We start from the raw sequence: 12,145 nt of genomic DNA on the forward strand, positions 1-12,145 counted from the left end.
ATCCACCTATTGCTGGAGAAGGTTGTATGACAGTTCCCATGGAACAAATTACAGAATTAATAAAGATTATGTCCTAACTCTATTAAGGATGAAGGTATCTGGAAAGCAACTAGTGAGTTCTCATCCCTTAGGCAACTTCATGACCTACCACTGAAGAGCAATACAGGTTTATTTTGGCTTTTTCAGCTTTTCTCCCTTTCAAGCTCAAGAATCAAGCAAGCCTCTGTGGCCCAAGAATAGAACAGAAATGGTTCTGTGCTTGTCCGAGTCATTTAGCTCTGAAGACCTACTATTTAGAGGGTTAACCTGAATCCTATGCCAGCAATCAGCCACGTTTATGCCACTTCTAATTTAACCATGATCTTTGAACAACTTTTAGGCCACAGTAAACCACTCTATTGCTAATAACCATATTCACGTACTTCACTTCAGACAGGACAGATCTTTCACCATCAGAGCACTGGGACCGCCGATACTGGCGGTAGCTTCGAGGGGAATGTGAATGCCTAATGCGGATCGGGTCACCTTGAGTCCTAAGAGAGACACAAAATTCACAACGGTGGTTTAGAAAACCAGATCTTCAGCACAAAAACATTAATTCAACTGCAGACTGAGAGATTCTCCCATTTCTTATTTAAGTATAACACATGGCTTCTTGCACTGGCTGAATTAAGAAGCTGATGCTTTTCTTACAATTCCATACTTGGAATCCAGTGCTTTAGGTGCAAAGGTCACAAACTGGCAACCCCATATTTGAGAATGAAACCATTTAATAAAGACTGCATGACTACATACAGCTTTAACATCAGTCTTTTCTGTTGGTGCTGTGGAAGCACATTATAACGCAAACCAGGATCCCATTTCTGCCACATGCAGCTGCTTGCACTAACACATGGCATCCCCAACAGGCAAGTAGCACAGTGAAATACATGTTGGTTCTTAAGGAAATAACTATGCCCTGGCAGCTGCCCATGACAAGCAAGGAAAGAGGTTGGACAGGTCAAACAGTGCCTCAGATGATCAAAATAAATATTTGAAAGGGAGCAGAAGTTTTGGAAATAAATGGATTTGTTTGTTTTAATTCAGTTCTCTCTGATTCTGTAACTTGCACTATAAAGCAACTTGATGGATGGCATAGGGAGACATACAGAACATAGAGACATCCAGCAGGTTTACGAGTGTGTGGGACAGATAGGGAGAGATGAAGGCAATTTTTTTCATATTTTGGAAAGAGAAAATATTAGGTTTTTAAATTAAGTATCCTCACCCAATCCATCCTAGATGAGCATTAGTAGGTAGCAGCTTAGAGATAATGTGTAAACGCACTCCTATTTCAGTATGACAGAGTTCATAGTAAAATTGGGGGGGGGAGAAAAAAAAGGACTTTTATATTCACAAATTAAAATTCTGACATAAACTCACTCTATTTTAGTGTACGGAATTTCTTTCAATTGCTCTTCAGACAGGCCAGATGGATCCACAAGCTCCTTCCTAGAAAGGATTAGGCAAAGTAAAAAATGTAACAGTAGCTACCAACTGCAAAACCATTCTTATTTTTATTATATTAGGCTGAAAAGATTTACCAAAACAAGCTGTTGTCAGCCCTGAAGCTATCTTGACATCAAAATAGGAAACCTATTAAGAAATGTGCCTAAATTAATCTTGATGGCTTCAACTGTGTGTCATATCCTGTTCCACCTTACTCTCACCTCCCTGCAAATCTGATCTTTATATTATCAGATATATATGAACACTGTGTATACTGAACATCAAAAATGCTTTGGAATAGCTAACTACCTTCCTAACTGGTAGTCTTATAGCATATGGGGCCTCATCCTAGAAATGTCAGTATTACAAACAAGGACATGTTGGAAGCCACAGACAGATAAGTTTCTAAAATGCTGTATTGTTCCTTAATAATTCATCTACATACAATGGTATTCAGTGCATGCAGTGATTTGCAGTATCTTCTACACACAGCAGGTCATTAACACCCACATAATTTGCCATGGCACGTAACTAAATCAGAACATAATTGCCTCATAGCCACAGCGCAGGGAATGTGAACAACTATGTTAGAGGCAGACCAAGCAGTCAGTCAGACCCTGTAAGGACCACACTTACTGAATATGTTTCCAAAGTTCTTCTTTAGCTTGCACATCTGGGCTTCTCCTATAAATGCCAACAAAGATAACAAAGGCAGAACTGTGAAAATTATCATCTGATGTGTCGCTGTTGAAATAACTTTTAACAGCACAGACCCTGCACGGAAATCATGGAAAATGTAATCCATCAGTGACGATGTCTGTTCTCTCAAAAAATGCATTGAACTCCACAACTTTATTTCAAACGAAAAATCATTTCTTGAATGACAGGCTCTCAACCACAACTGCTGTTCCACTAGCCTTCAGCAACTGTACCAGGCTGACACACCAGTTATCCTTGGCCATTCCCAGTGAACACCAGTAAAGAGGAACCGCTGCTCAGCTGCATCACAGTACAGCCTCTCACCTCTGGTCATTTCCAATATGGTTTCTGCTCACCTCATTTACTTTTGTGATATACAGGACAAAAAAACAATGATGAACAAACTAAACCAGCAACCGCACATACTCATGCACACAAATAGTTTGGCAAGTATTCCATTCACAGAGAAAATACTCACAATTTTAACTTCCCTGATGCAGACATAAAGGTGCCTGCAGACATAAAGGAAGCCTGAATGGCATGCCTGACATTTTCCACTGAATTACAGAAGACAATGTATCCAAAGTGGAACCCCTTTATTTGTATTTCTGTTACCCTATTTTATCGCAGGGTAGGTGCAAGATCACCACTGTTGCTGAAGCTGCACCTAGAATTCACCAAAACCCATGCAGAGTAATAGATGAAATGAGCATTTCATCTATCCCATCAGTGGCAGGGACTACATTTGCATGGAGAGATGAGGTAACTCTTTTTATCAGGATTATATAAGCTCCATGTCAACAGCTAGACTGGTGCACACCACCTGACATCTGAGGTATGCACCTTTTAGACAGATTCAGCGTACATCAATGCTCCCACTGAAGTCACAGTTTCTCAAAGATTAAGTCTTACATCATCATACCATACAGCTTGCTTTTCTTTCCTTGAACACAATCAAAGATGCTTTTGGAGTGCATATAATCCAAATTTAAACAAAGATCAAAGACAATAGCACAGTTCTGCATTTTAACATCATTAAATTTGCTTTACCTTGCCCAGTGATGGCTGTTTCAGAAATAACTCCAAAATGCTATCACAAACAATTTCACTGTTTTCTTACTTCAGTGTTAATACGTTTTCTCATTTCCAAACTTCAGCCTCAGAATATTGTTCAGACACATCTCTATTGCAGTATATGTTTTACAGTTGGTATAAAGGCAGACCATTTAGGGATGGTAACATTTTTGGGTTGGTTTTGTTGGTGGGGTTTTTTTTAATTTTACAGGTGCACAAGTACTGGGAGATATTGGTGTACTGCTTTATAAATCATAGAATCGTAGAATCATAGTTAAGCCTGGAAAGGACCTTAAGATCATCTAGCTCCAACCTCCCTGCCATGGGCAGGGACACCTCGCGCTAAACCATGTCACCCAAGACTCCATCCAACCTGGCCTTGAACACTGCCAGGAATGGAGCATTCACAGCTTCCTTGGGCAACCCATTCCAGTGCTTCACCACCCTCACTGTAAAGAACTTCTTCCTTATATCTAACCTGAACTTCCCCTGTTTAAGTTTGAACCCGTTACCCCTTGTCCTATCACTACAGTCCTTAGTGAAGAGTCCCTCCCCAGCATCCTTGTAGACCCCCTTCAGATCCTGGAAGGCTGCTATGAGGTCTCCACACAGCCTTCTCTTCTCCAGGCTGAACAGCCACAACTTTCTCAGCCTGTCTTCATATGGGAGGTGCTCCAGCCCCCTGATCATCCTCGTGGCCCTCCTCTGGACTTGGTCCAACAGCTCCATGTCCTTCTTATGTTGAAGACACCAGAACTGCACAGTCTCCAAGTGGGGTCTCACGAGAGCAGAGCAGAGGGGCAGGATCACCTCCTTTGACCTGCTGGTCATGCTTCTTTTGATGCAGCCCAGGATACGGTTGGTTTCTGGGCTGCGAGTGCACACTGAAGCCCGCTCATGTTCAGTTTCTCATCGACCAACACCCCCAAGTCCTTCTCTGCAGGGCTGCTCTGAATCTCTTCTCTGCCCAACCTGTAGCTGTGCCTGGGATTGCCCCGACCCAGGTGTAGGACCTTGCACTTGGCTTTGTTGAACTTCATGAGGCTGGCATTGCCTCATCTCTCAAGCATGTCAAGGTCCCTCTAGATGGCATCCCTTCCCTCCAGAGAGAAGCAGCAGGATGAGAAATCACCTTACATTTGTGATTCCCTAGTGGGACTGATACAAACTAATCCATAACCTTTGCAGGCTCCAAGGTAGTGATGGCTTTCCAGGCAGTGTAAAGCAGCTGCCCCAGATGATTCCCTTGATGGACGCTCTGTGTTCCAACTGCTCAGGTCTGCACAACAGCAACAACTACAAACACAAGTAGTTTGCAGTCTTATTTGTCTCAGCATTCAGAGCTTTTTATGGCTTTGTGTGTTTGTATTTATTATAATGCATTTAGTTTTCTCTGATTTTTCAGAGATTTTCTCTCGTTCTCCCTTCCTGCATTTACTTCTCTCTTTCTCACTTCCATCCATGCTGGTTTTAGCTCCCTGGTGCTGTAGCTTGGTATGCAGTGACATTTAACAGTGTTTTCCACTCCTAGTTTTGAACTGATTTCTCCTTATATTCAACTCTCTGCTCACAATATAGCAGCTGCATACCCCACATTTACCCTGGGGCTGGGAAGATAGGCATCCTCTTCTGAGGTTGAATAATCAGGCAGTGGGGAATGCAAAACGCCCCTGAAAAATGCCAGCTTCTCCAGGGAGGCTTTGTAATGCTTACAAGCTCTAGTTTGCCTGAGGGAAGCAAAGCCTCAAGGCCATTCCCAAACTCATGATCCACACAAAGCAGGGTGTTGTGCACACCACTAACTCAGCTGATCAGCTCGTGGCTTTTATTTATTCATGGAAATACAACAGTTCAGGACGTGGCCTTAAATCTCGTGTATCACTAAACGTCATGTGATGCCTCACCTACGGTAAAAAATATTAGTCTGTGGGGCAGTGTGAAAAGAGAGTGGTTAAATAAGAAGTCATCTCCGTTTCTCCATGTTATTGGAACTCTGCCTCCTGCTTTCCACAGCCAACTCCAGATACTTAATTTCATGATCTCTGCCTTTCTCGCTCCTTCTTTCACCCCTGCAATGACACTAATAAGGAAGCCACTGCTGTAAAATATCTGTTTAGCAATATGGCAATATGGCATTTCATAAGAAAAAGGAAAAAAAAAAAAAAGGAAAATGGCTAAACACAGTAATTCCTCAGAGCAAACTGCTTCTATGAACTCCAATCTTGGCAGTATTTTCTGCTTAAGAAGTGTTACCATACTGGGATAACCTCGCAGCATTTATTGCAGATAACTAACCACAAAATAATATTCAGAAATACAATACAGTATTTCTACTATAAGTATCCTACTATAAGCATTTTCCTTCCAAAGGCCTATTCCTGATTCCTTTGAAGGCAAAATGAAGAAAAGCTTACAAAAGGTAAGATAAAATTGTTAGGGTAAAATGTAGGTATTGCATATGCTGCATAGAAAATTCATGTTTGTATAGGTCTTAACAGCCCACAACAAAGCAATCCTTCTATTAAATCTTAAAGCCAGATCACAACCCCTCTTTCACTTTGTTTTAATCTTTTTACTGTAAATTGTTTTAGAACTCACAGTTTGACATATAATGTATACTCAGATGGTCCTATTGCAGCATCCGGATCAACAGCTTCTGGACAATTTGTACTCACATCAGATTCTCTAATGCGCAAGAAACCTTGTGGGAATTTCCAGTAAGTGATGAGTCTCCAGGATTTTTTTTTTGTTTGTTTTTATTACATTTGCACACTCTCAAACCACTCTACACATAAATAAGGTCTACATTATTTTTTGTGTCTGCATCTGCACCCTTATTAATATTTCAGTTTGAGTCACGAATGGTAAATTTAAATAGCCATGGAATTTTAATAGCCATTCATCTTAATTAAAAAAAGCCCTTTGGCTACACAGATGTTTTACATGAATTCTTGAAAATAAACCCGGTAGAACTAGAAATGGGAGCTCTCTCAATTTGCTGATTCCTTTAGGAGAAAGGAAGGTCAAATTCTGGTCAAATATTTTTATTCCTGAGACCAACGAGACACCACCTCCCCATCACCACTGATTAATATTACTCAGTATCAAACAAATGAAATGCACTGTGCCAGGCACAGTAAAAAATAGCCAAATGGAACATCTAGTTAACCTGACTGCAGTAAGGAACTTAATGTGAAAGACTTACCTGTATTAAAACAAAGGTTTTATATCAATATTAAATGTGCAAATTAAAATGACCATGTGACCAGATTTAAAACCAGAACCAACCATACCCTACACCCTAGGGAATTGTATTTCCCTTCCCTCCAACCTGCATCCAGTCATGCAAGCAAACAGCTGAGCCAAACTAAATTAAATAAATTTAATAAATTAAATATAACCTACTGCAGGTTAACAGTTAAATGCCTTTTACCAACGCTTTTTTAAAGCTCTTCAAAAGGAATTCTCATTTTGCTTTTTTTAGTTCCTGCTTGCATGTATTAAGGATATGTGCCACACTTGGGAAGTTTGGGCTTATTTCATTGTTTTGGTTTTGTTTTTTTTAAACTGAAGAGAGACAAAAAGAAAGAATATATTCATCGCTAACACAATAGGGAAAGGAAATGAGAAGCCATCCAAAATCTTCAGGATTTCACTTCTTTGCTTCTTCTACGGTCTTTTTTCTCAACTAAGATGCTACACATTTATGTTTTTCCTAATAGTAGCTTGAATAAAAAAATAACTTTGAATATCACCATGCTGGAAAATAAAAGCCATTTCACAAGTTATCTTAGCCACAAGAGGGAGCCCATGCTGTCTAAGTAATGAAATTTGCTTGGTTTATGGTATAAATTTAGTCTATTACTAACTGAGTAAATTTTCTAGCTTATAGCACTATCTGTATACAGTTAAAAAATTGTAAATTTAACTTAATCAGCTAGATTTTTGTGGATTCCATACAAGCATGCTTTAATATTCCTGATTTTTAGTAATGTATCATTGTACAATTACAACTAATAACATTTGACTTTCGTGCAGCTAAAAGTGAACAAGTCTGTACAAAGCCAGTTAAAGAAGAACTTCCAACATTTGGAATTTTAATGGCAAATTCTATTTCTCATAAAAGAATGAAAACTGTACACTATGAAACTGGAGACAGAAATGAGTTCTAGCAACTCAGGCAACTAAAAACAGAACTCAAGTAGATTTTAATACTGGAAACTTCAGTACAATTACAGTTCCAGCCAGTATTAATGAAATAATCATTTAAGGCATTATACAGTTTCTCTCGGTATCTCATATTAACATGAAAGGTAAATTTAAGAAAGTTATTAATGGGAAGTACCTATGCTAAGTGCATTACACTGGTCACACGTTACCCTATCAGCACCGGGGCTGTCAGCCAGGCAACAACAGTGGAGGGAGCTTTAAAAGGCTGCTCCCTCTTGCCATCTCTCCCAGTGCCTCACAGCTTCTTTCCTGGCACTCTTCAACACCACTTGCCCTGCCCTGCTCTGCCTGCCTGATGCTGGCGCTGCTCTGGATGATTGCTTGGATGGCAGATTAAGCTGGACACAAACATGATAAAGAACAGATACCCCAGACACATGCCATTAGAAGAAAAATACAAATTAAAAGAAAACAGCATTTTCATTAGTTTGAGAAAATTAATTTTAGAAGCTGACAATTTCACCATTTCAAAAGCACTGTCAACAGGAATAGCACTGCCTGGCAGCACGGCTCCATCATAGAAATCCCGACATCAGAATGTGCAATCATCACTGACTGCTGCTTGCCAATGGTAATTTGACATGGAGACATCAGTAGCTAGTCTCATCTGGAAGAATACTGTAGACATTATATGAGTAAACAAAGTGTGTGTGCATTTCACAAAAATGCCTGTACCTATCACACAAAATCTCAGTGTTTTCACAGACTTGCTGCCTAGAAGAGGGGAATCATTGTCCTCATTACAAAAAACCGTCCAGGACTCCATCAAAGGTGATGGAGAGAGTTCCTGACCAGCTCTGTGACAAAGCTCTTCCTGCATTATCTCTTCTTGCCCTGAAATTCAAATCACTAGACAAAGAGAGAGTGACCACAAAGACAAATCTGCTAACGTGAGAACATGCCAAGTTAAAGTCCCTGTTCCTCAGTGGCTAAGAGCCACCGCCACACTGGAGATACTCCTCCTGCTTTTTAACATGTCACAGCAGCCTTAATTTTCACATCAAAGAGGGCAAGGGTTACATACGATCGAGATCTGTGCCTGGATCGCCGGTAGTTTGGGTCTGCCTGGTTTTTCTCCTTTTGTCGCCGTAACACAGCTTCCCACTGAGGAGCTGAGTCAACCATGTCATTCTCTTGCCGTAATCTACAAAGAAAGGTCCAGGAGTTTAGTCTGAGGTCTCTGAGAAGCAATGGGGATTTTTCACCCCGGCTCCTGCAATGCAATACTTTAACTTCACATTGCTAAATTTTAATTGGTGTTCCCAAACTAAATTAAAATGTAAGAACTTGCATCAAAGAAAACTCACTGATTTGTTATTTATAAACAGCACAAACCAGAAATGAAATTACTCAGGCCTTTAAGAACAGGACCACAACTTGAATTGTCTTCCCAGCCCAAGCCAAACATTTAGAATTTTTTTCCTGATTAAACATTCCAGCCCACCTCATCTACAGCAAGTGTAAGCCCCACATCACAATACAAAGCTCTTCTGATACTGCTACACCTTTTCAAAATATTTTGTTGCAGCATGTACCTTCCTAGGATCCAGGGAAAATTCCCCAGGGATGCCCTTGGCAAGTTCATGCTCAGAGAAAGCATTCCCTTCACCCCGATTTGCATCAAAGCCCAGGATGCACGCATACCTCCCTGCCCGCCCCAGACATACAAAATCCTTCTGCCTCCCCTTCTGCACTGTCCCACTATGACTCTGGCCCTTGCTTTGCTTGTGTGCTTCTAAACTGCATGATATTACTTTTATTTCTTTTTTTTTTCTTTTCTCTAATCCATGAAGCCACTATTGGAATGTAGTACAGATTAAACCAAATGTCAAAATCCCACAAATTCAGCATGTTTGTTAGCAGGCTGAAGTAACTCTATAGTGACACAACCAGGCAGGCCAACTGGCACACCAGTGTTTGGCCATTCAAAGCTATACAGATGCTCCACAGTTTTGAGGCTGCAGATATGAGTGGTGTGATAACGTGTTAAATTGGAACAAATGGATATGCTTGGTCACGGTAGTGAATTTAAAATTCAGCAGAGATTTAGAAACAACCCTGGAAAATATCGCTCCACATGTAGCTTCTCTGATAGGATGGTATGACTGGCATCCTGAAGAAGCCAGAGTAGCTTAACAAAAATGGGAAGACTGACAGGTAAAACAAACAAACAAGCCAAAAGAGATAAAGGGATTACATAGGAGACATGACTGATAGGAAATGCAAAGCATGATGTTGTTGCTTTTCAATGCAGATGTACATTTCTCCTTGAGTTTTGAATTGTAGCAGGCTAAACTGGCTACATGCACTGCTGCTTTTCATTTAGTAAGATCTTCTCTCACAAGCAGAATAAATTTTGAGCTGCATCCCCAACTACTGTAAATGGCCACAACTCTAACTTCCATCTAAGGATTTAGTAGAAGAATTCACACAGCAAAAAGTAATCAATTGTGATTTGCATCCCAGATAGTCCAACTTCTGGAGACAGCAAGCATCCTACATGGAATAAACACAACCAGCTGCCTTCCACATATGGCAGTCACTTGCACAGAAAGAAGATGTGCAGCTGCCAGACCAGCGCTGCTGCTGCTGCAGGTGGTGAGTATGCCTGCTTGCCATAACCTTGCCCCATCTCTCCCAAAAAATAACAGGTTAAGCAGACAGCTGTGCTCTGAAGGAGGGCATTCTACAATTGAAATATGCACATCATAGGTTCTTCTTAAATTTCATGTGAACATCTGCTTAAGAGAAAACATTCATACGATAAAGTGAAACCTCAAAGTCTGATTGAGATCAAGTAAACAGTTTCTCCCTAACCTTTTTCCAGTGTTGTACCTTTAGAAGTTCTTACCTGCCGGTCTCTTTTTCCCTGATAATTGGGTGGGTTTTTTCCAATAAATAGTTCACAGTGGTCTGTTATCATGTGAACAATATATTCTACCTTTCTATAATCAGAAGCATATTCTTTTCAGTAATGTGGGTATTCAGTCATTTTATTCCAACAAAACAATACAACTTCGTGTCTGCTTGTGCCAGAGATCTGATTATCATACTGGGAAATAAATTAGTATTGATCTATGCAACAGGTAAAACTTTAGTAACAGCAATCATTATATTGTCCCATTTAACCTTGGTAGACCTGGCTCACCTCTGCTAACAGAAAAGCTATTCAGTGCCTGTGCCCTTTCAGCTTATTATATTCCTGCTTTGGCAGATAATGAAATGCAGAAATTCATTATGACTGGCAGGTTTCCCGCACCTGATAACAAGCAACAAGTTTCAGACTTCCAGCTCATTTAGTACTTGTTTACTTTAACACTCATAATGACTTTTTAGCTAGTCTGATTTCAAGTAACCACTGTAACATCAGTATTTTTCATGTATCTTACATTTCTGAAAATGTGTAAAACATAAAAACAATCCACACAAACTTATTTTTCTTCTTTTTAATTTTAAACACTTTTCCATGAGGTGAGGAAGGGTTGGTAGAGGCCCTTTTATTCTTCAGAAAATTATAAGCAGTACTTAATCCTTCTTACAACTCAATATTTATATTGCAAGAAACCCTTAAAAATATTCTTGTGGTCAGTCTCTAATTTTCTCCACTGGCTTGTGGAGCTCCCTGAACAAAAAATTTTAATGAAAAATAACCTGGCAGTAATGTTCTAAGAGAAAAGGATACAAGATACTATTCACGCACTCATCACTGAAACTATACTCAGCAGTTTTTTCAACTCCAGAGATCACCAAGAAAACAGATCTTCCGTGCACACTAGGTTATTGTTGGTCAATTACCCCACAAGACTGTGCTCTAATTTAAGTAGACTCCAAAGAAATCTCATGGCTCAGACATACTTTATACCACCTCATCTGAATGTCACAATGATTTTTTTAGCGTCTCTAACCACTGCATGTCATGCTTAAAATACTATTATACTGCACACTTCTGCAGCACTATTTAGCAAATAATTATTTCTAAGAGTTTTCAACTATCTGAAAATCATGGATCACTCATAGTACTGCATGTGAGGCAACAAGAAACTATGGCAGCTTTTGCAGACAGCTTCTTAGAAAAATTGCCTTAAACAATCCCTGTTTCGTCCAGTGACATTTAATCTTATGCTCTGTTTAACTGATATGAAGAAATTTTATATGCTTTTTAAAAATACATTTTCATAAATAATTCTCCAACGCAACATAAAATTTTCTGGTTTAAAGGAATTTTTATGTTACAATAAACCAGTTATTGTAGATAACTTTTACGATATAACAGTTATGATAACTTTTTCATATCAGCAATAAGAAAAATAGGATCTAAATAAAATAGAATCTAAAACACAAAACTTGCTTGCATCACTTGATATTAACCCTTGCTCTTCTATTAAAAGTTGATGCCGTATGCATTTTGGGTTTAGGCCCACACTTTACAGTATGGAAAATAAAAATATTTGTACCATTAAATGCATGCATTTAAAATTAACACTGAATTTCAGATCCACTAAAATATTTTTACTATTCTCCTCAAAAGCTTATTTTCTGCTAAAGTTCTGCACTTGAAATTTTTGAGTATGTGCTGTGAATATCTTGTCATCAGCATTATCCACTTTATTTACATTAATATTGCAAGTCTTTTGTAAATGTGTCCCGTATTTGC

General features: G+C 39.4%; 1 protein-coding gene across 6 annotated transcripts in view; it reads right to left on the reverse strand.

Moving 5' to 3' along the window:
• Positions 1-12,145, reverse strand: part of EPB41L4A (erythrocyte membrane protein band 4.1 like 4A) — a 119,986-nt gene that overhangs the window by 6,097 nt on the left and 101,744 nt on the right. For all 6 annotated transcript variants that reach the window (XM_030512659.1, XM_030512663.1, XM_030512661.1 and 3 more), the window contains 4 exons: positions 8,516-8,635; positions 2,125-2,172; positions 1,423-1,491; positions 423-533 (listed from right to left, as the gene is read on the reverse strand). In XM_030512659.1, the coding sequence (XP_030368519.1) occupies positions 423-533; positions 1,423-1,491; positions 2,125-2,172; positions 8,516-8,635 (348 nt within the window). The remainder of the gene's footprint in view (positions 1-422; positions 534-1,422; positions 1,492-2,124; positions 2,173-8,515; positions 8,636-12,145) is intronic.

Source organism: Strigops habroptila, chromosome Z, assembly GCF_004027225.2.
Source record: "Strigops habroptila isolate Jane chromosome Z, bStrHab1.2.pri, whole genome shotgun sequence".
In the NCBI taxonomy this organism is placed as follows: domain Eukaryota; kingdom Metazoa; phylum Chordata; class Aves; order Psittaciformes; family Psittacidae; genus Strigops; species Strigops habroptila.